The sequence below is a fragment of the Heterocephalus glaber genome, unplaced genomic scaffold (assembly GCF_053883595.1).
Source record: "Heterocephalus glaber isolate CG9 unplaced genomic scaffold, H.glaber_assembly_v1.0 deba00001795, whole genome shotgun sequence".
Lineage (NCBI taxonomy): Eukaryota > Metazoa > Chordata > Mammalia > Rodentia > Bathyergidae > Heterocephalus > Heterocephalus glaber.
Window position 1 is genome coordinate 411,365 of NW_028258476.1, and position 23,118 is coordinate 434,482.

The 23,118-nt window shown below is 54.0% G+C and overlaps 2 protein-coding genes across 7 annotated transcripts in view; both read left to right on the forward strand.

The window, feature by feature from the left end:
• The window catches only part of Ints3 (integrator complex subunit 3), a 38,511-nt gene extending 36,018 nt beyond the window's left edge, over positions 1 to 2,493 (forward strand). For all 5 annotated transcript variants that reach the window (XM_004871421.4, XM_087203453.1, XM_087203452.1 and 2 more), the window contains 6 exons: positions 47 to 95; positions 917 to 1,084; positions 1,215 to 1,315; positions 1,448 to 1,520; positions 1,646 to 1,802; positions 1,905 to 2,493. In XM_004871421.4, coding sequence (XP_004871478.1) covers positions 47 to 95; positions 917 to 1,084; positions 1,215 to 1,315; positions 1,448 to 1,520; positions 1,646 to 1,802; positions 1,905 to 1,982 — 626 coding nt within the window. In that variant the 3' untranslated portion in view covers positions 1,983 to 2,493. The remainder of the gene's footprint in view (positions 1 to 46; positions 96 to 916; positions 1,085 to 1,214; positions 1,316 to 1,447; positions 1,521 to 1,645; positions 1,803 to 1,904) is intronic.
• A 185-nt stretch (positions 2,494 to 2,678) lies between these two features.
• Positions 2,679 to 7,438, forward strand: Slc27a3 (solute carrier family 27 member 3). Of its 2 annotated transcripts, XM_004871411.4 has the most exons (10): positions 3,512 to 4,144; positions 4,317 to 4,526; positions 4,755 to 4,913; positions 5,317 to 5,441; positions 5,584 to 5,778; positions 5,870 to 5,960; positions 6,080 to 6,278; positions 6,501 to 6,598; positions 6,718 to 6,848; positions 7,133 to 7,438. In XM_004871411.4, exons 1-10 carry the CDS (start codon positions 3,565 to 3,567, stop codon positions 7,307 to 7,309), a joined length of 1,965 nt encoding a protein of 654 aa, XP_004871468.2. In that variant the 5' UTR covers positions 3,512 to 3,564; the 3' UTR covers positions 7,310 to 7,438. The 2 variants fall into 2 exon arrangements, with proteins under 2 accessions (XP_021105187.2, XP_004871468.2); XM_021249528.2 differs by having other exon boundaries at positions 2,679 to 4,144; positions 6,080 to 6,598.
• Positions 7,439 to 23,118: the final 15,680 nt, after the last annotated feature.

The following is a 23,118-nucleotide window of genomic DNA, read 5'->3' on the forward strand; positions in this document are numbered from 1 at the left end:
GGGGTGGGAGAGGTGCCCCCTGGACAGCCTCTCCCGTCCCCCGCAGAGCACCCAGAGGCCCTGTCCTGCCTGCTGCTTCAGCTCCGAAGGGAGAAGTGAGTTCCACCCCCGGCCCTCGGCCCTCGCCATGAGTCCACACACCGAGAGGGGCGCACTGGGGCCTTGTGTCCCGCTCTCCCTGGCCCTTTCTTCCCTTCTCCTGTCGTTGGCGTCTGCTTGTTCTGCCCTTCACCCAGAGTGACTTAGCAGCACGCAGCTCCCCTGGCATCTGGGCTTCTTCTGGCTGCTCCTGCCCACCAGGAGCTGCCCACGGAGGTGAGGAAGGGGGCCGGGCATGGCTGTGTGCTGCTGCCACGGCAGCTCCAGGCCCAGCGCGCCCGCCCCACGCTCCTGCACAGCCAGGTAGTGGGGAGGCGGAAGTCAGGGTCAGTCAGGGTCACTCCTGTCCGGCCCCAGCCCAGCAGAGGGCGGGCACAGTGCCTGAGAGCCATCAGGTCCCTCGTCACGGGCACCTTAGCATCCGCAGTAAACGGCAGCAGCCGTCTCCCTTCCCGCCTCCTGCCTGCCTTCCACCTTTCCCGCCCGCCCCTGCCGGAGAGGAGACACCAGTGCGGTGTCCTAGAGCAGCAGAAGTCCGGAGGCCGCGTGGGAAGTGCGGGCCGCAGCCCTCTCCTGCCGCCCGTGGGCCTGGTGCCAGGCTGGCTCGGGCTCCGGGGGCGGCCGGGCCCCGCGGGTCTCCTTCCCGGCACAAGGGCACAGCTTCCACTCCGGGAACGGAGGCGGCTCACTGCTCGCCGCCTGGCTTCAGCAGGGCAGGGAACCCGGCATTCCTTGCCCGAAGGGAAGGGGAGAAGGCTGAGCGCGGGAAGCTGCAGCGGGAGGGACTCGGGGCGTCTGAGGGCGCGCGTCTCCCCAGGCCCAGTGAGGAGATGGTGAAGATGGTGCTGAGCCGGCCGTGCCACCCCGACGACCAGTTCACCACCAGCATCCTGCGGCACTGGTGCCTGAGGCACGACGAGCTGCTGGCTGAGCACATCAAGTCCCTGCTCATCAAGAACAACAGCCTCCCCCGGAAGAGGCAGAGGTGGGGCCTGGCCCCTGGACCCAGCCCTGGGTGGCGGAGCTGCGCGGCGCGGTCTGTGGCGCCATCTGGTGGGGGAGCACGGTGGCTCGCTCGCTCAGCTCCCCGATCAGCCCCTCTCCTGCCTCCTCAGCCTGCGGAGCTCCAGCAGCAAGCTGGCCCAGCTGACCCTGGAGCAGATCCTGGAGCACCTGGACAGCCTGCGGCTCAACCTGAGCAACACCAAGCAGAACTGTACGCCTGCCCTGCCGGCTCTGGCGGGGCTCCCAGTGGGCCTGGCGCCTGGCTCCTGGATGGGCCCCCAAGCGGGGCGGGGCGGCGCCCCGGGCGCCCCGGGCTCACTGCTTTTCCTTCCCACCCCTCCAGTTTTCAACCAGACCCCGATCCTCCAGGCCCTGCAGCACGTCCAGGCCAGCTGCGACGAAGCCCACAAGATGAAGTGAGGCTTCTCCTGCCTGAGCCCCGAGAAGTGCTGGGGAGACGGCCGGGGCGAGCAGCCGCTGGGGCTGGGAGGGAGGGAGAAGGGGTCAGCAGGCCGCCCACGCCGCGGGTCCTTGCTTGCAGGTTCAGCGACCTCTTCTCCCTGGCCGAGGAGTACGAGGACTCTTCCTCTAAGCCACCGAAAAGCCGCAGGAAGGCGGCCCTGTCCAGCCCTCGGAGCCGGAAGGGTGCCGCCCAGCCCCCCAACGCTGAGGAGGAGTCGGGCTCCAGCAGCGCTTCCGTAAGCCCGGGCAGCGGCAGTGGTGCCCGCAGTGCGCGGGAGGCAGTGCAGCCGGCTGAGGTCCAGGCTGGCGACTTCCCCTGCTTCTCCCCTCTCTTCCAGGAGGAGGAAGACACAAAGCCGAAGCCCACCAAGCGCAAACGGAAAGGGTCCTCTGCGGTGGGCTCTGACAGTGACTGAGGCCGCCGCCGCCCCCCGCCCCCCCTCCGCCTCACAGCCCTCCTGCCCGGGATGGGGGGGGTGTCGGGGTCCCGGGCGGGCGGCACGTGCAGGGACGCCCTCCCTCCCGGCTCAAGAGCTGCTTCCTGGGGCCCCTCCTGTCCGGCCGCTCCCCACCGCGCCCTGGGGTCCTCACCGCAGGGCCCGCCCCGGGCTCCCAGGAGCCGCTCAGCCAGGGCTACGGGGCGGGACGCCCAAGGTGAGGGCAGAACCGCTGGCTCCGAGCCCCCCCTCGCGGTCGGTGCCGCAGCCTTCAGGGGGGACCTGAGAGGGAGGCGGGGGCGGCCCAAAATGGCCCGAAGCCGGGCCAGCGTCCGGGGAGTCCCGGGCAAGCGCCTCAGGACTGTGAAATGGCCTCGTTTCCCTGGTTCTGTTTGGGCGTTTTCATTTTTTCTGGTCCTTTTTTTTTCCCCAGAGATAATCGCGTTTTAAGAGTTGGTTTTAAATGACAAATAAAACAAGCCAGAACGTCTGTGTGCCAGAGTGCTACCCGCATTGCCCTGTGCAGCACAGACGGCTACAGCGTCACTGCGCCCGCTTGTGGCCTGTGTCTCCCTCTTTGTCCCCGCCCGGACCCCTTTACCCAGGGCGCGACTTTGCCCGCCCACCCGTCCTTACCAGGAGCTGTGAGCCAGGCGCTGGCCTGTCCACAGGTGCGTGGAGGCTGGCACTGTCTGCCCCCGCCCCCGAGGCCCAGTCCGGTCCTCCTAGGAGCCGTCAGGCGCCTGCTCACCGCCCTAGGCGCGGGGCTACGAGCGGGTCTGCCTGGGGAAAGTGCAGATGCCAGGCCGAGGGCGCCTCCCGCTGGCTTCTGGGGAGTGAAGGTGGGCTGCACTGCAGGCTGGCCTCGCCCCAGAATCCGGGCTGTCCTCTCCTTCCTCCCTTTGAAAGTCTAAGCCACCACAGGCCTCTTTTTCCTTCCTCTGCTTCCTGTTTCCTCTGTTCAGTTAAATCTAGTCTGGAAAGCATTCTTTGGCTGCCCCAGTTACTGACCCTTTGCTCAAAGGGAGGGTCCTCTGCCATGTGGCCCCTCCAGAAGTCTGCCTATCTGGGCAGCCACTTTTCCCCAACTCAACTCTGCCCATACCTTGAGGGAGCTGCTGCTGCTGCTGCTGCTGCTGGCAGCTGGAGGGAGAGCATGCGTTTGATTATGGAGCTGGGACTTGCAGAAACAAATAGGGCCCAGTGTGGTGGTGCACGCCTGTAATCCCAGCACTCGAGAGGCTGAGGCAGGAGGATCGCTGTGAGTTCGAAGCCAGGCTGGGCTATATACCAAGACCCTGGCCTCCCCTCCAAAAAAAAAAAGGGCCAGGGACGAAGATCTCTCTGGAAACCCTCCCTCTATTACGGCTGAAAAAGCTACTGAGAGAGAGATGCGTTGGAGTCCAACGCCCTGAGTCTCGGACTGCAAGTCTGAAGCACGGGAGGAGGGACTTGAAAAGGCGGGCTGACCCGACCAGCACAGCAGGCGGGGCGGGGCGGAGACCAGGCCGCGGGTGGGGGCCGCCTTTCCGGAGGAGGCTGGGGGCGAGCGGAGGCGGCGATGGCTGCCCTGCTCCTGTTGTCTGCGCTCTTGCTGCTCCCCTTGCTGCTGCTGAGGCTGCGCCTCTGGCCGCAGCTGCGCTGGTTCGCGGCGGATTTGGCCTTCGTGGTGCGCGCCATGCGCTGCAAAAGGGCTCTGCGAGCGCGCGCGCTGGCCGCGGCGGCCGCCGACCCACAGGGTCCCGAGGGTGGCTGCAGCCTGGCCTGGCGCCTGGCACAGCTGGCTCGGCAGCGCCCCGCGCGTACCTTCCTCGTCCACGGCAAACGGCGCTTCAGCTACGCGGAGGCGGAGCGCGCGAGTAACCGGGCGGCGCGCGCCTTCCTGCGTGCGCGGGGCTGGCGCGCGGGGCCTGCGGAGCGTGGCGGCGGCGGCGGGGCGGCCGGAGGCGCAGCGGCGGCCCCGCTCGCACCCGGGGCGACTGTGGCGCTGCTCCTCCCCTCCAGCCCGGAGTTCCTATGGCTCTGGTTCGGGCTGGCCAAGGCCGGCCTGCGCGCGGCCTTCGTGCCCACCGCCCTGCGCCGGGGCGCCCTGCTCCACTGCCTCCGAAGCTGCGGCGCGCGCGCGCTGGTGCTGGCGCCAGGTAAGTGCAGGGCGGCGGCGGCCCAGTCGAGGAGTTGAGCCCGGTTTCCCCGGGTTTCCGGGCTGGGATGGGGTGGCCATGCCGGTCACCGCCAACCGCCCTGGCGCGGAGGGGCTCGAGGCTAGGGCAGCGGCGTGCAGAGCCGCGGAGCTGTGCTTTTCCAACCCTCCAGAGTTCCTGGAATCGCTGGAGCCAGACCTGCCGGCCCTGAGGGCCTTGGGGCTCCACCTGTGGGCTGCAGGGCTTGAAACCCCCGAGGCTGGAATCCACGACGTGCTGGCCGAGGCGGCGGCCGAAGCGGAGGAGCCGGTGCCGGGTTGCCTCTCCGCCCCCCGCAGCGTGATGGACACGTGCCTGTACATCTTCACCTCCGGCACCACGGGTGCGGGCCTCGCCCAGCGGCTCCCGGGCCGCCCATCCAGATGCCCCAGGGAGGGTGCCAGGCCCGCGACGCCTCTCCCCTCCCCGCGCTCCTCCTCCCCCTCCCCATACCCGCCTGCTTCCCGGACCAGCCTGGCCCGTCCTCAGCCTCCCCGTGGGACGCCCAGCAGGCTGCGCCGCCGGGCGTCGCGCCCAGACGTCCCGACCCTAACCTCCCGCCGCCCCGCAGGCCTCCCCAAGGCCGCTCGGATCAGTCATCTGAAGGTGCTGCAGTGCCAGGGCTTCTACCAGCTGTGTGGCGTCCGCCCGGAAGACGTGATCTACCTCGCCCTCCCCCTCTACCACATGTCCGGCTCCCTGCTGGGCATCGTGGGATGCTTGGGCATCGGTCAGTCTCCCCGCCCTGCCTCCTCCAGCAAGGGCTGCCTCTCTGGGGTGTCCCGAGCCCTGAGTCCTTCGGGGTGGAGGGTCCAGAGGAAGGAGGAAGCAGGGCTACCCTAGGAGCTCCTGGTGCAGGGAAGCGTTACCCAGGCAACCAGAGGGACCACACCAGTCACAACTCCAGAAGGAGGGAGGGTCGTGTCGTTCCAGGAAGAGTCAGGGAGGAAAGGGGACTCGAGGGCCCCAGCAGAGGGACGGAGTATTGAGGCCCGGGTGTGGAAGGAGGGCCGGCGTGGCCTTGGCAGGGGCAGCTCTTCGGCAGGCCCTTCCCAGGGAGCCGCGTGCAGTGAAGGCGCGGCTGAGGAGGCGGTGGAGCACCCCGTGCCTTTCCCTTCCCTTCCCCTTCGCAGGGGCCACGGTGGTACTGAAGCCCAAGTTCTCCGCCGGCCAGTTCTGGGAGGACTGCCAGCAGCACAGGGTGACAGTGTTCCAGTACATCGGCGAGCTGTGCCGGTTCCTGGTCAACCAGCCCCCGGTGCGTGGGCAGCTGACGGCCGGGTAGGGCCATGGGTGGGGAGGGGGAGGCGGGCCCCTCTGCCAGTGTGGACGAAGGGCTCGCGTCACGGGCCGCGCTTTGGGGAGCTGGCGCCTCAGGTCGCGCCCCGCCTACCATGCAGAACCAGGCGGAACGAGGCCACAAGATCCGGCTGGCAGTGGGCAGCGGGCTGCGCCCTGATACCTGGGAGCGTTTCGTGCGGCGCTTTGGGCCCCTGCAGGTGCTGGAGACCTATGGCCTGACTGAGGGCAACGTGGCCACCTTCAACTACACCCGGCAGCGGGGGGCCGTGGGGCGCGCTTCCTGGCTGTACAGGGTGAGCGCAGCGGGAGGAGCCCGCAGAGCAGTGGGTGCTGGTGGGGGTGGGCGGTGGCAGCCGCAGTGACCCAGGCTGGCCCCGCCCCCAGCACCTCTTCCCCTTCTCTTTGATCCGCTATGACGCCGCCACCGGGGAGCCAGTTCGGGATGTCCAGGGGCGCTGCGTGGCCGCATCCCCAGGTTTGTGCTCAGTGCAGTGGGCAGTGGGGAGGGGTGAGCGAGCTGGCGAAGGAGCGTTGGAACTATGCAGTAGGCCGGGGGAGGCGGGCAGCCCTTCCTGACCGCAGGGGCTCTGCCAGGTGAGCCAGGGCTGCTGGTGGCCCCCGTGAGCCAGCAGTCCCCGTTCCTGGGCTACGCGGGGGGCCCGGAGCTGGCCCGGGGGAAGCTCCTGCAGGACGTCTTCCGGCCTGGGGACGTGTTCTTCAACACGGGGGACCTGCTGGTCTGCGATGACCAAGGCTTCCTGCGCTTCCATGACCGGACGGGGGACACCTTCAGGTATCGCCCCGAACTGTCTGGTTCTTTTTCCTGGACACGTGGTCTCCGAGCCAGACCTGACTTCCACTCCCTCGTCTGCCTCCTGCTCAGCCCTCCGGGTCCTCCGAACTCTCCGTCTCTGTCTTCATGCGCGGTTACTCCCCTCCCCGACCTCAGCTGCTCCCAGCAGGCTCGCAGGCCCTGGCCCCTGGCTCCTGGTTTCAGCCCTCTGCTCTCCGACAGGTGGAAGGGGGAGAATGTGGCCACAACTGAGGTGGCAGAGATCCTCGAAGCCCTGGACTTTCTTCAGGAGGTGAACATCTACGGAGTTCCTGTGCCAGGTGACTAAGCGCGGAAGTGGGGAGGTGTGCAGCCCACCACCCCATTGGTAGCGCTGGGGCACACAAAGCGAGGCCTCCTGGTGCCGCCAGAGCAGCTCACAGCGCCCCACGCTTGCCAGGACACGAAGGCAGGGCTGGAATGGCAGCCTTGGTTCTGCGTCCGCCGCACGCTTTGGATCTCGGGCAGCTCTACGCCCACGTGTTTGAGAACTTGCCGCCCTATGCACGGCCTCGGTTCCTACGGCTTCAGGTGACTGTCTGCCCTGAGCCCTTGTACCCCCACTCCACGAGGACCACCCGAATAGCGTGTCCTGGGGAGGGCCAGAGTAGTTCTTCCCCAGATGTGCTTCTCCTGCCTCCTTTCCTGGCTCCCTCCTCTGGCCTGGCGCCTTCTCTTCCCTGCACCTCCCGCATGCCTCACCGAAGGCCCCCTTGCCCCAGATTTGCCCCTTAGTGAAATGTAAGCAACTCACCCAAACTGACTGGACAGATGCTCTCTTCCTTCAGCTCTTTCCACCTCCTCCCTCTCCCCAGGAGTCTTTGGCCACCACTGAGACCTTCAAACAGCAGAAGGTTCGGATGGCAAGCGAGGGCTTTGACCCGAGCACACTGTGTGACCCGCTCTACGTCCTGGACCAGACTGCGGGTGCCTACCTGCCCCTCACCCCTGCCCGGTATAGCGCCCTTCTGGCCGGGGACCTCCGAATCTGACCCCTTCCATAGCCAGCACCCAAGGGAGGGCCTTTGAGTGCTGCCGGCCACTGCAGGTATACCCGGGGCTGTCAGGGACCTTTTATACATCGATTGTCTTTGTTTCATAATAAATGATGCTGGAGCCAACTTGGCTGACTTTCTGATGCGGCCTGAAGTCTGCTGAGTGTGTGTGGAGCCCCAGGCCCCCGCATTTCTGCCCTGACTTTAGTGCCTGCTGCCCGGACCCTGCTGTGCTGCTTTAGGGGCCTCGGCCCGAGAGCCCCATGACTGACTCCAGGGCCCGCCCCACTGTGCTGTCTGGAGGGCCCCAAACACTGCCCACTGTGGCCTGCCCACACTTCTCCACAGCACCAGAAGTGGCCGGGCCTGGCCACACAGCGATTAGCCTGAGGGAGAGGCTCTAGGCTGCCTCACCCTGGGAGCACTGAGAAGCCAGTGGGGAAGGGCCCGGGTCCCTGCCCACGTGGCGTCCTCGCCAGGCAGCCCCAGAGGGGAGAGTGAGACGCAGCCCTGGGGCACAGGGCTCCACATGCCCGTGTGGCAGCAGAAGGGAGGACTGGACTGGACTCGAAGGAGCCTGCGCCCTGGCCCTGAAGGAGGCAGCCGGAAGACCACCTAAAAAGGTTTTTGGTTTGGTTTGTTTTGACAAACAAGTTTATAAGTAAATTTAGTCAGCATACATAACTGACTGACCTTAAAACAAGAACTCAGTAGGATAAATTTTAAAATCACTTGGAAGCCTGTCTCCATAAAAGGGATTTTCCCAGGACAATCACCAGGTGGGACGGAGCCCAAGGCCATCTTAGTTGGCAGAGGTCCAAGCGGGGAGCAGCGTGAGCCCCCCTCCACGTTCCCGCTAACTCCGGGAGAGAACAAGCTGTTGTTTCCTCTTAGTAGAGAAGAAAACCTGATTATGAGACCAACCACAACGCGAGGAAAAGCTGCGCTAACTAGAACACTAGTAACTTGTTCTCGGGAGCCCTTATAAACACAACCCCCGTTAGTGGGCAGGGTTGGCTGGACAGCCGGTTAGCGTGGCAGCATGAGGATTTACGCAAGGAATCCACACAGCACCTCACTGCTGTGAAGCAAGCTGCACTCTAGTTAGCAGAAAACTGGCTGGACTCAAAATTACACACACCTTAACGAGAAGACTCCCGAGCGCTTGTGGATGTAAAACATCCAGTTTTAAAGTGTTGACACTACAGTACACAAAACAGCTACTGTAAATGCACATAGTGCATGCCATAGCTGCCAGGACTCATTTTCTTTTTGGGAAACTAAGTTCCTCTGTGGTTAAGACTTGTATCTTCAGCCTTGAAAAAGCCCACATCTATCAGCCCCAATTGGTAAGCCCTGCATCAGGTCCTAACCGGTTCTGCTGAAAAGGGCCCTGTTACTCATGTATCAGCTCTGGCACCTTAACAGCTACCCAACAAGTCCTCAGCATCAGAAACCATCGAGCTGGGCATCGTGGTGCACACCTGCAATCCCAGCACTCGAGGCTGAGGCAGGAGGATTGCTGCGAGTTCAAGGCCAGCCTGGGCTATATAGCAAGACCCTGTCAAAAAAGCAAACAAAAAAACAAAAAAAGAAACACGCATATTGAAAAGCATAGAATGTCAGCGGTGCCCTCTGTGTCTCCTGAGCAGCAGGGCTCACAACCCTGAGGCCTGACGGGCACTTTTCTCAAGTAGAAATGCAACATATTAGAAACAATTTCTTACAAAAAGTCACAAACTGCCGCAGATTTAGCTCAATGCCACCGCGCCTGCCTTGCAAGCTAAAGGTCCCGAGTTCGATCCCCAGTACTGCAAAACAAACAAACATAAATTAATAAAAAGTCACAAACTAAACCAAAATATTTTACAGAATTTACTACCAAATGCCACCGAAACTGGCTCTCCTCAAGCTCTCTCCCGCAGCTGGCCGGCCCGCCGGGTCCCTCGCGCGTCCTCAGGAGAGCCCACCAGACAGGCCGCGCTGGCCTCCCAGGGGTACCGAGGGAGCACCCTGAAACCTGAGTCCGCCTTGCGGCCCTGGGAAGCCGCTCACCGACCTGAAGGTCCGCTTCCGGAAGAACCCGGGGGTTCCAGTAACCCGGACGCCTCCCCGGAGCCGCGTTCGGGCGCATTGGCGAGGCTTCCTCCCCCCACCCGCCGGCAGGGGGCGGCCGTGGCCCGCAACGTTGGCGCAGGGGGCGGACCGGCCAGGGATTGACGAGGTCTCTTTTCTGGCCCGCTGCACTGCCCCGTCCAGAGGCGCAGAGGCAGAGAGGAAAAAGCTGCTTTCCCAAGGAAGAACGGAGCCACTCTGCGCCCCAAGAGGGTTTAAAGGATGGGCCGCTGGGCAAGAGGCACACACCTGAAACCCCAGCACTTAGGGAGGCTGAGACAGGAGGATTATGAACTCAAGTTTCGCGTGGGCAATGTAGGGAGACTGTCTCAGAAAATAAAAAGGGCTGGATCTGTAACTCAGGGATAAAGTGCTCTTGGGTACGATCTCCTGTACTGCAAAAACAACAAAAAGATGAAACTCAGGAACTAAAATGTCTCTCTTTGAGCTGTTTGAGCTTTCTTTTCTTTTCTTTTTTTTTTAATGGTAGTATTGGGAATTGAACCAGTGGCTCACACATGTGCAAGCATTCTACCACGGACGGCACCTCTAGCCCTTTTTATTTTGAGATAAGGTCTCCCTAAGTTGCTCAGGCTGACCTGAACTCGAAGGTCTCCTGTCTCAGCCTCCTGAGTAGGTGGGATTACAGGCACCCAGCACCACACCTGGCGTGTTCTGCTCCTTTCCCTTGGGTTATCTTTCTCTTCCAGCCCTTCTCCCTACAGGAAAGGCCACGACACACCCCACCACCAGGCCTGGGGCCCGATCGCCTATCTTGTTCCACAACTCGCACCATGCCCCATATCCAAGGAGCCCACTTCAGCCTGTCAGCGTGGACCAGGTGAGCACGCTACTCCAGGTGGCAGCGACACCTCACGCTGACCAGAACACCCAGAATCTGGCTGGCTCTGCCCAGGAAGAGCGCTGAGCGGGACGGGCCGATCGCTGGCCTGCCGCTGGGCAGTCGGGCAGCCGCCCCTCCCCGTGAATCCCCGCCTAAGCCTATTTCTCCGCACTTCTGGTTTCATTCCATGGGAATCAGCACCATCTGATACGTAGCTGCTGGCCACATGTGGCCGCTGAGCACTTGCATGTGGCCAGTCAAAAGCAGATGCCCCGCAAACATACACTACAAGGCGTCAAAGCCTTGGTCGAAAAACTTAATACTTCATGATTGTTTCACAGCCAGGCGGGGAGGCGCGAACCTACGGTCCCGAGTTCAAGGCAACACAAGACCCCTGTCTCAAACGAACAATAAATAATTGTTCTGAATCGCTTGTACATGCTGAGCTACTCTCCGATCTATGGAGTTAGAACTAATCTCACTGCTGCCCCTCCAGACTTGGCTGCTACAACCCGCGGAGCTGCACACCTGGCTGGCGGACTCCTCAGCAGTGCTGGCCTCCGCCTGTCCTCGCGCCTCATTCTACAAACCCTGGACTACTGAGTGTAGCGTGTTGGTGCCTGCGTGGTCCGGCTCCCACTTCTGCACTGAACTAGGTGGGAGGTTTTTTTGGTTGAGCCAGGGTCTTGCCGTGTAGCCCAGGCTGGCCTCGAACTCGCAGCGACCCTCGAGCTTCAGCCTCGCAGTGCCTAATGGTCGCATTCCTCGTGGGGAGCTGGTGCAGGGTCAGGACAGCAATCCTGTAGCGTGCCCTCCCTCGCCCCTCACTCCCTCGCTCACGGGCATTTCCGGTACGCGCAGGAGCAGCTCGCCCCGCCCACGCGGATGGCTCCTCCCCGCGCGCCTGTCTTCGCCTGCACCAAGGCTCGGTTTACAGGGGCGCGCGCCTTCCCGAGCTCGGGGCGGGTCTCCGGCGAGGACTTCGGGGGCGCGCGCCCAGGTCCCGCCGAGCCCCACAGCCCCTCCCTCTGTGTGTCTGGACGCGGGGCTGAAGCCCGGCCAGGAGGTGCGGCGCAGCCGGGAACGCCTCTCTGAGTTCCGATGTGTGTACTTCATATAAAAATACCGGCCCTCATCGCTGCAGCGAGTTATGCTGCTGCCCTCTGGTTTTTTGTTTTGTTTTGTTTGTTTGTTTGTAGGTCTTTTATTGGTACATTTTAGGTATGCAATTCGTTTACATTTATCATTGGGTGCTTGTACCTGAACATGATGTATCTTGGTTCTTATTTTTCCCCCATTACCTGTGCGCCCTTCACCCCCTCCACCCTTCCCTATTTACATAGGCTTCATTTCCTTTTTTTTTTTTCTTTCTCATAGTTTTTCCTTTCCCTCTTTTCCTTTCCCCTTCCCCTCCCTTCACTCCTTCGTCTTTGGACCTTTTTTCGTATTTCAAATTATCAATTATTCATTTTAATCATTTTCATCCTTATTTACACTTTCAGTTTCTCACACTAGAGAAACTATTCGGTATTTACACATGTGTCCTGTTTATTTCACTTAAGACTATCGCCTCTATATGCATCCATTTAGCTATAAATGACTCTAGTTTTTTGTTCTTTATGGCTGAGTAGTACTCCATTTTATAAAAAAAAAAAACCCACATCTTCTTTATCCAGTTTCCAGTTGATGGGCACTTGGGCTGTTTCTAAGCTTTAGCTATTACAAACTGTGCCACTATAAACATGGGTGCACATATATCGCTGTGGTGTGATTCTTTTAATTCTTTGGGGAAGATTCCCAACAGGGGAATAGCTGGGTCAAATGGGACCTCTAGTCCTAGTTCTTTGAGGTATCTCCACACTGATTTCCACAGTGGTTGCACCAGTCTGCACTCCCACCAACAATGGAGAAGGGTTCCTTTCTCCCCACACCTCCACCAGCATTTGTTATTGGTTGACTTCTTGATAGCAGCCATTCCTTCTGGGGTGAGGTGGAATCTCAGGGTTGTTTTCATCTGCATCTCTTGAATGACGAGTGATGTTGAACATTTTTTCATATATTTGTTTGCTGCTTTTACTTCTTTGTCTGAGAAATGTCTGTTCATTTCAGATGCCCATTATTGAACTGGGTTTTTGAATTTGGGGGGTCTGATTTTTTTCAATTCTTTATATAATTCTAGATAAGTAGTCCTTTGTCTGAGGTACAGCTGCTAAAAATTTTTCCCATATTATAGGTTGTCTGTTAGCTCTGTGGTGGTTTCTCTTTCAGTACAGAAGCTTTTTAATAAGATGAGATCCCAGTTGTTGATTCTTTCTGCTAGTTCTCGTGCTGCTGAGTTTTTGTCCATGAAGACTTTTCCTATGCCAATGTCTTCAAGAGTTCTACCTAACTTATCTTCCAGCAAGTTTAGTGTTTCTGTCTTAATATTTATATCTTTAATCCACTTTGATCTTAGTTTAGTGCATGGTGATAGATATGGGTCTAGTTTTAATCTTTGGCAGGTTGAAATCCAGTTTTTCCAGCACCATTTATTAAATAGGCTATCTTTCTTCCAATGAGGGTGGTTGGCTCCTTTATCAAAGATGAGGTGACTGAGCATGTCTGGAGTTGTTTCTACATCTTCTAATCTATTCCACTGATCCTCAGGTCTGTTCCTTTGCCAGTACCATGCTGATTTTATCACAGTAGCTTTGTAGTATAGTTTCAAGTTGGGGATTGTGATACGCCCAGCCATGTCTCTGTTACTTAGAATTGAATTAGCTATTCTAGGTCTCTTATGGTTCCAAATGAATTTTTGCATTGTTTTCTCTAGTTCTGTGAAGTATATTGTTGGAATTTCAATTGGCATTGCATTGAATCTATATAGTCATTTTGGAAGCATGGCCATTTTCACTATATTGGTTCTTCCTACCCAGGAGCTTCCTACCCTTTCCATTTTCTTGTATCCTCTTCAATCTCTTTTTTCAGAGTGCTGTAGTTTTCAGTGTAGAGGTCTTTTGCTTCCTTTGTTAGATTGATTCCTAGATATTTCATTTTTTGGGATGCTATTGTAAAAGGAATTGTTTCCCTAATTTCTCTCTCAGTGAATCTGTTATTTGTGTACAAGAAGGCTATTGTTTTTTGAGTGTTGACCTTGTATCCAGCTACTCTACTGAATCTGTCAATTAAGTCTAGAAGTCTTCTGGCAGAGTTTTTTGGGTCTTCTGTGTAAAGTATATCGTCAGCAAATAATGACAGTTTAGCTACTTCTCTTCCTATCTTTATTCCTTTTATTTCTTTCTCTTTTCTAATTGCTGTGGTTAATGTTTCCAGAACTATATTGAACAGGAGTGGTGATAGTGGGCATCCTTGTCTTGTTCCTGATTTTAGCATGAAAGTTTTCAGTTTTTGACCATTTAGTATGATGTTGGCTGTTGGTTTTTCATAGATAGCCTTAATCAGGTTAAGATAAAGACCTTGTATTCCAATTTTCTGTAGGGTTTTTATCATCAATGGGTGCTGGGTTTTGTTGAATGCTTTTTGTGCATCTATTGAGATGTTCCTATGGTTTTTGTCCTTGACTCTGTTAATATGGTGTACTACATTTATTGATTTACAGATGTTGAACCATCCTTGCAGCCCTGGGATAAATCCGACTTGGTCAGGGTGTATGATCTTCTTGATGACCCTCTGTATTCTGTTTGCCAGTATCTTGTTGAGGATTTTTGCATCTATGTTCATTAGGGAGATTGGCCTGTAGTTCTCTTTTTGGGTTGGGTCTTTCCCTGGTTTTGGAATCAAAGTAACACTTGCTTCCAGGAATGAATTTGCAAGTATTGCTTCCCTTTCAATTTCCTTGATGAGTTTAAAGAGTAATGGCATTAGTTCTTCTTTAAATGTCTTGTAAAATTCAACAGTGAAGCCATCTGGACCTGGGCTTTTCTTTGTTGGTAAATATTTTATTACCTTTTCAATTTCACTCATTGTAATTGGGGTGTTTAGAATTTCTATATCTTCTTCATTTAACTTTGGCAGTTCGTATGTATCTAGGAATCTGCCCGTTTCTTCTGTGTTTTCCATTTTATTGGAGTAGAGGTTCTTGAAGTAGGTATTGATGATCCTCTGGATTTCTGTTGGATCTGTTGTGACTTCACCTTTTTCATTCTTTTTTTTTTTTTTTTTTACCTTTTTCATTCTTAATTGCATGTATTTGTGCCTTTTCTTTCCTTTTTTTGATAAGGTTGGCTAAAGCTTTATTGATTTTATTTATTCTTTCAAAGAACCAACTCTTTGATTCATTGATTTTTTTTGTATCATTCTCTTAGTCTCCATTGCATTGATTTCTGCCCTGATCTTTATAATTTCCTCTCTTGTACGAGCTTTGGATTCGTTATGCTTTTCTTTTTCTTTCTTTTTTTTTTTTTTTTTTTTTTTTGGTACTGGGGATCAAACTCGGGTCCTTGTGCTTAGAGGGCAGGAGGCAGAACCACTGAGCAAAATCCCTAGCCCTATGCTCTTCTTTTTCTAGGAGCTTGAGGTTCTGCATTAGGTTATTTATCTGAGTTTTCTCTGTTTTCCTAATATGGACATTCACTGGTATGAATTTCCTGTGTAGAACTGCTTTCATTGTGTCCCATAGATTCCTGTATGTTGTACGGGCATTTTCATTTACTTGTAGAAACTGTTTAATTTCTTCTTTAATTACTTCTGTGACCCATTGGTTGTTCAAGGGGGGGTTATTCAGTTTCCATGTGTTTGTTGGGGGTTTGCGGTTTCTTACGTTATTGATCTCCAATTTTATTGCACTATGGTCTGATAATATACAGGGGGTAACTTCAATTTTTTTACATTTACTTAGACATGTCCTATGAGCTAGCATGTGGTCTATTCTGGAGAATGACCCGTGTGCAGCCAAAAAGAATGTGTATTCTGATTTTATGGGGTGGAACACTCTGTAAACATCTATTAAGTGCATTTGTTCAATAGCTTGGTTCAGTTCTAGAATTTCCTTGTTAACTTTTTGTCTAGATGATCTGTCTGTTTGTGATAGTGGGGTACTGAGGTCCCCAACTACAATTGTGTTAGTGTTTATTTGAATTTTCATGTCTATTAATATTTGTGGGGGTTTTGTTTGTTTTTATTTTTGAGTACCAGGGATCGAACTCGGGTCCTTGTGCTTGCAATGCAGGTGGCAGAACCACTGGGCTAAATCTCCGGCCCCTATTAATATTTGTTTTTATAGTTGGGGGCATTCGTATTTGGTGCATATATGTTTAGGATTGTCATCTCTTCCTCTTGGATTGTTCCCTTCACAAGGATGCAGTGACCATCTTTGTCTCTCTTAATTAGTTTTGGTTTGAAATCTACTTTGTCTGCAAATAAGATTGCTACCCCTGCTTTCTTCTGAGTTCCTCCCACATGGAGAACTGTTTTCCATCCTTTTACTTTCAGTCTATGAGTTTCTCTTTAAGTTACGTGTGTTTCTTGTATACAGCATATTGTTGCATTTTCCTTTTTAATCCATTCTGCCAGTCTATTTCTTTTGATTGGTGAATTGAGGCCATTACCATTGAGGGTTATAATTGATAGATATTGATTTATCCTTGTCATGATGTTTTACTTTTGCTGGCTCTTTTATTTCTTATTTTTTCCTCCTTTCCCTTTAGTGTCTTACCTTGCCTGGTGGTTTCCCTCTGTTGGGCCTCATGGAGTTGTGGCCTTCATTGCTTTTTTCTAGGATATTGTTTAGAATTGCTTGTAGTGCTGGTTTGGTGTTCATGAAATTTCTCAGGTGTTCTTTGTCGTGGAAGTATCTAATTTCCCCATCGATTTTGAAAGATAATTTTCCAGGATACAGCAGTCTAGGTTGGAAGTTATTTTCTTTTAGGGCTTGAAATACTTCACTCCTGGCTCTCCTTGATTTGAGGGTTTGTGTTGAGAAGTGTGCTGTGATTCTGATGGGCTTTCCTTTGTAGGTGATTTGTTTCTTTTCTCTAACTGCTTGTAGGATTTTGTTTTTCTGTCGGGTTTCTGGGATCTTGACTATTATATGTCTAGATGTAGATTTCTTTTGATCGTGGCTAGTTGGAGTTTTATATGCCTCACTTATCTGTATGTCCAATTCTCTACCTCTGTCTGGGAAGTTTTCCACTATTACTTCTGTGAATAGTTTTTTTATGTCAATTGTGCTTTCTCTTGTTTTTTCATGGACTCCTATCTGTCTTATGTTATTCTTCTTTGCATCATCTAGCAGTTGTTGGATTGATTTCTCATGGTCCCTTACTATTTTTAAGAAATCTCTATTTTCATGGTCTCTAACCACGATTCTGTCTTCTATATCTGATATTCTCTCTTCAGATCCTCTTAGTCTGCTCTGCATGCTTTCAATGGAGTTTTTAATCTCCTGAATATCTGTTTGAATCTGTTTCATGGATTCCATTTCTTTCTTATGTTGGGTGATCATAGTTTCCATTTCTTTCTTATGCTGGGTATTCATGGCTTCCAGCATGTTTCTGAGGTCATCTATTTTTTTCATGTGTTTCTATTCTAGATCCTCTAATCATGTCTTTCACTCTGCTCACCATCTCTGCGGATATCTGGGAGATTATTTCTGCTTTGAATTTTTCTAGAGCCTCATTCATCTGTTTTGTTACTTCCTGTGCTATCAGTTCAGGGTATGCAGGTGGTTGATTATGGGACTTTTCCATCTCATTTCTCCCAGGATTTACCCTTGGTGGGGTGGAAGTCTGAGTTTGTGCCTTGCTTAAATGTATTCTCATTTCTGTTTTTGGTACTGTCCTTGGTTTAACTCCTGGTTTGATAGTTTGAAATTGCTTATTGTAGGTATCTTTGTTGCTTGTAATCAGAACCCTGATGGAATGATTGCTTCTCAGAGGTGTCTTCCAGATATAGCTGGTCTTTAAGTTTTGAGTCTCTAATGACTCTAAGGCTATCTCATTTTCCTTATACTAGGAAGGTTCATTGACTAGATCAATAACAACACCTTAGCCCAAGTGATACAATCAGCAACACCACTGCATCAAGTACGTCTTTGAAGCTGACATTTTGTGGTAGTTATTAATCTATCACCTTTAGCTGTGTGAATTAAATCAAGATCGAGGACCAACCCAACATATAGTGAATAAACTCTTCAGTATAACAACTTTACGCTTTGGGATGGGGAGTTAGAAGGGGTTGAGGAGGGAGGGACAGATGGGAAGAAGGATAGGGGAAGGTTAGCAGTGTGACCAGAGGACACAGGTGAGAAGGAAAAAGAGAATAATAGGAAAATAAAGAAGGACTCCGCATGAGGACCAAGACAGGGACAAAAAGGGAGGATGGACAATGTGGGAGAGCACAAGAGTGAGTGTAAGAGAGAGAGAAAGGAAAGAGAACAGGAAGAAGAAAAGAAGAGAAAAACATATTTGCAAAGAGTAGGAAAGAAAATTAAAGATAAGAGGAGCAAGGGCTGGGGATTTAGCTCAGTGGTTCCGCCGCCTGCCTCGAAAATACAAGGACCTGAGTTTGATCCCCCATACCAAAAAAAAAAAAAAAAAAAAGATAAGAGGAGCAAAAGAAAAGAAAAGAGAAAAAAACCAAACTAATAAAACTAATTTTGGGAATAAAAAATAACCATGAAGATGAAGGGCCTCCTTCAGGGTGTGTCTCTGCTGTCACAATAGACAACCCGGGTAGCAGTGTGCAGATAGAAGTCAGTGAGTCTCAGCAAGCTAGTCGCAGCCCCGTGAGATTCAGGCAGATTTCTGGCTGCAAGTCCCAAGTTGAGCTCCCTGTCCTCCTGTAGGGTTGAACTCTGCAGAGTTATGTTGCAGGTTCCAGCTGCCCTTCCCCTGAAGATAGTCCCAGTCCTGATGGGAGGTGAAGATGACTCCAACTTACCCAGTGCCGTGGTCTGGTGGTCTGGTGTCCTCTGCATCTTTGTAGTGTGGAACCAGGTGGCTGTACAGAGGAGCGGGTGTGGGGGGGTGTCCAGTGGATTGCGACCTTGGTCCGCAGACCCGCCTCTGATTTGCTTTTTGCTAATGGGGATCAAACTCACAACCTTGTGCTTGCAAGGCAGGTAAGGCACCGCTGAGCTAAGCCCCCAGCCTGCAACTCTTTTCTGTTTAACAGCAGATCAAGGCCACACATACAGGTCTGTGATCCCAGCACTCTGGGAGGCTGAGGCAGGAGGATCGCCAGGAGTTCGAGGCCAGCCTGCACTACACAGGAGTTCAAGGCCAGCCTGATATGTATAGAGAGACCCTGTCCCAACAAAAAATCAAAACAGGAAATTGGAGACCAGCTCGGGCAACATAGCATACCCCTTTTCAAAACAACAACAAATAAATCACCCTTTAAAATGTAAAACTCAGTGTTTTTAGTATATGCACAATGTTGTGCAACCACAGTATCTAATTTAGAATTTTCATCACTATAGAAAGAAATCCAGAACCCTTAGTGGTTGCTATCCTGGCCCCTGGTGACTGCTAATCTATTTTCTGTCCATGTGCATTTGCCTGTTGTAGGCACCTCCTTAGAATTAGAGAAAGCCTGACCTTTTACAACTGGCTTCTCTCACTCAGCATAAGGAGGCTCACCCATGGTGCACATTGTATCAGTGCGTCCTTCCTCTTCATGCCTGAGTAGTAGTCTACTGGGTGCATACACTTCACTTTGTTGATTCATCCACCTGTTGATGGACATCTGAGCTATTTCCACCTCTGACTGTTTGAATAGTACTGATGTCAACATTCATGTACTAGGTTTCGGGTAGAGCTATGTTTTCAGTGCTCTTGAGTATATTCCTAGGAAAAGATTTCCAAGTTCAAACAGTGAATCTAGTTTGGTTTGGGGAGGATCTGCCAAGCTCTTCTGCACAGTAACTGCACCATTTTACATTCCCACAGACAGTGACTGAGGGTTCCAGCATCTCTACATTCCTGTGAACATTTGTTATTATCTGTACCCCCTCCGTTTTCCTTACTTTTAACTCTGAGACGGAGTCTCCCTACATTACCCAGGCTCAGCTGGAACTTGTACCCCTCCCGCCTCAGCCTCTCTGAGAGCAGCGATTACCCATGTGGGCCACCGTGCTCCGCTCTCCTCTCTTCTTACTCCACTGTGCTGTGAATTGTGTCCTTTTGTTCTCTTTTCTTGGTCCATAAAAATGGATGATCATCCACTGTGGCCAGTTGGTGCATATACTAACACAGCTTAATTCTTTTTACTTCTCCTACCCATTGTGTGTGTTCTTTTGGTTTGTTTGTTTGTTTTTTGAGATAGAGTCTAGCTACGTAGTGTAGGCTGGGTGTGGTGGTGCAGGCCTATTTATTATCCCAGCACTCTGGGAGGCTGAGGCAGGAGAATCCCCAGTTTGATCCCAGCCTAGGCAATTTAGAGACTTACTGATACCCTGTCTCAAAATTTAATTTTTTTTTTTTTTTGGTACTGGGGATTGAACTCAGGTCCTTGCGCTTGCACAGAAGTCAACAAAACCACTGAGCTAAATCCCCGGCCCTCAAAATTTAAAAAATTAAAAAGAGAGCTAATAATATAGCTCAGTGAAGGCCCTGAGTTCAAACCCCAGTATCACAAAAAAAAGTTTGTGGGCCGGGGATTTAGCTCAGTGGTTCTGCTGCCTGCATTGTAAGCACAAGGTCCCGAGTTTGATCCCCTGCAAACAAAAAGGTTGTTTTTTGAGACAATCAGGGAATCTGATTGTGCACTGGGTATTAGATGATAATAAGGAGTCTGGGGATGCAGCTCAGCAGTAAAGTGACTGCCTGACAAGCTCAAGGCCCTGAGTTCCATTCCAGGTACCAAAAAAAGAACAAAACAACAAAAAAAAGATGATAATAAGGAATTGTGAAATTTGTTAGCTATAATAACAATATAAAAAAACATGGAAAAAGGTGTATAATTGTTTGAAGGCGCATGTAAACATAAGATGTGAAGTGATACAATGCCTCGGATGTATTAAAAATGCTTTAGCAAAGAAAGGAAAAACAAAGGAAGAGGGCCCCAGCAGAGGGAACCCGGGCTGGGAAGCCCAGGTGCCATGGCCAAGCTGGGTGTGGGGCCTAGCCAGGGGCAGCGGCAGGACTGGGGACAGCTCGGGAGCAGGGCGCTGGCCTCGAATGCGTGGATGCACGAGGCCCTGATTTTATCTCCAGCGCCAAATAGGAGAAGTCGAGAGAAAAGGAGGAGAATCCTGGCCCAGAGTGGGCAGCCCGGCAGCCCTGCCCGGGGTTTGCACACAGCAGGGGACACAACAAGAACAAGAATCGATGGGGCAGCAGGCCCGTCCCGCTGGGCTCTGAGGACAGCAGCTTCCCACCTCCTGGGCCGCCGTGCAGCTGGTCACACTGGCCCCTCTGCCTCTCCCTGTGGTTGCATCTCCCCTGCTGCCCTTCGGCTCTCCGCCTCTTGTAGGGACCTCCGCGGTCACCCTGGGCCACCTGACGATCCGGATGATGTCTTTATGTGAAGGCCAGGTGGTGAGCGACCTTTCCCTTTGCTGTGTGATCCTCCAAGTCCCGAGGTTCTGGGCCCAGGACGCCAATCTCCACCCAGCGGAGGCAGATGGAGACAGGGCTGGGCACAGGGAGACTAGGCGGGGTGGGAGCATGCGAGGACACCTGTCCCCCTGAGCTGCAAGGTCCTGGCAGGCTTCACCTGTCAGCTGCAGCTCTGTTGCAGAGCCCAGGGAGCTGTGAGGCTCAGGTGGAGCCAGGAGTGAGTTCTGGGAGAGGTAGGAAATCCAGCTGCCCTCAGTGATCCAGCCAGCCGGAGCCCTGAGCATCGAGGGCCCTGGGCTTCCCCAGGGCTGGCCCTTCCCACCTTGTGTTTGCAGAAGGGCAGGAATGCAGGGATGCCCCCACGATGGGGCAGAGCTATCAATCTTTTTGGGGGGTATCAGGGATCAAACTCAGGACCTTGCACTAGCAAGGCAGGCATGGCACCACTGAGCTAAATCCCTGGCCCATGTCAATCACATTCTTAAAGGGTCCCTGGGACCCACAGAAAGTTAATTCCTATAGCCAGGCGTGGTAGCACATACCTGTGATCCCAGCACTTGGGAGGCTGAGGCAGGAGGTTAACTCCTAGTTGGGTGTAGTAGCACACACCTGTAGGGCAGGCGGGCAAGCTTCATTTCCTCTAGTGAAGGTTAGAAAGAGAACAGCAACACATACCTATAATCTGAGATACTCAGGAAACTGAGATAGGAAGATCAAAAGTTCAATCTCAGCCCAGACAATTTAGTTAGACCCCATCTCAGGGTAAAAAGTAAAAAGAGCGAGGGTTGGAGCTCAATGGTAGAATGCTTGCCTAGTTTTATGGCTCATGTCTAGATGTCCCTCCAAAGCCTCATGTGGTCACAGGTGGGGCTTTCTGGAGGTGGCTGGGTATTGAACTTGGGACCTTGCGCTTGAAGGCAGGCAGTGGGACCACTGAGCTAAATCCCTGGCCCTGGATTATATCTGTCTTTATACCAAAGCAATTGTAAAAGGTAATTGTAAAGCCAGGCATGGAGGCGCACACCTATGCTCCCAGCTCCCTGGGAGGCTGAGGCAGGGGGTCACAAGTTTGAGCTCAGCCTAAGCAATTTAGCAAGACCCTGTCTCAAATTTAAAAATAAGAAAAACTGGCTGGGGGTTTAGCTCAGTGGTTCTGCCACCTGCCTCCCAAGCCCAAGGTCCCAAGTTCGATGCCTGGTACCTAAGAAATAAAAAATAAGAATTAAAAACAAGGGCCGGGGGCCGGGGTGTAGCTCAGTGTTAATTAAGGTGCTGGCTTCACTCCCCTGTAGTGCCCCCCAAAAAAGTACTTTTAAACTTTTTAAATGGAGGAAGGCAAAGTAGTCCCTGTCCACAGCCTCAGGAAGGAGACACAGGGCTGTACCGTGACGGGTCAGCAGGAAGCAGCAGGTGAGGGCGAGGGAGGCCCAGGACTCCCTGGGCCTCTCTGCGCTCCTGAGCCCTAAGCCCTAGGTCTGTCCCGACGCCACCGACATCCAGAGTCCGCGGAGGTGGAGTGGAGCGCAGCGTGCTACCAGGCTTGACCCGGGGCCCCTGGCCCTCCATTTCCTGGGAGCACGACAGCTCCCCCCTGAGCCCCACCGACCACGGGCGAGCACCAGCCAGGCCTGGACCAGGGCTGTGGCTGGGGCCCGGGCCGGTCTCAGGCTGCAGCCAGTGGCCCGGCGGTGTCCACGTCGCCAGTGTGAGCCAGGCCGCGCGGGCGCTGGGCAGGGGGCGCGGCTCGTGGCGAGGCGCTTTGTAAGGGTTTGTGCCCGGGTTCAGGGGCACCCCTGGGGTAGGCAGGCGGCAAGGCCACCCAGAAGGGCGCTCAGACCCGACGTACGGCCCTCTATGGGGCAGGGAGGGCCCACTGTGTCAGGCACACGCGCGTGTACACGCTTGCACTTGTGTGCGCACACCTGCAGTAGCGAAAAGTTCTGGACCCGAGCTGACGCTCCCAGGGCGCCCACTCGGCCGAGGTTGGAGCTCCCCAAAGCGCGACGCTGCCGCGACCGGGAGGAAGCTGAGCTCGGATCAGACACTAGGGGGCTCCCGGCTCCGGATAAGCGGGGCTCTGCACGGCGAGAACCTCCAGAGCTCTGCTGTCCACGTTGAGCAAAGTGGGCCGGGCATGAAGCTCAGGCAAGAGCGAGGCCTGCGCGCGCACACATACACATACGCACACGCACACCGAAGCACACACGTGTTAAAATCGAAGATCGGAAGGGGAAGGGAGTCGTGTCGGGCGCGGAGCTGACTTAGAAACCCAAAGCACGGAATGGGGTCCCCGCGGGGCTGCTCGGGGCTCCCGGAAGTGCTGGGGAAATGAATGAACGCGGGTCAGT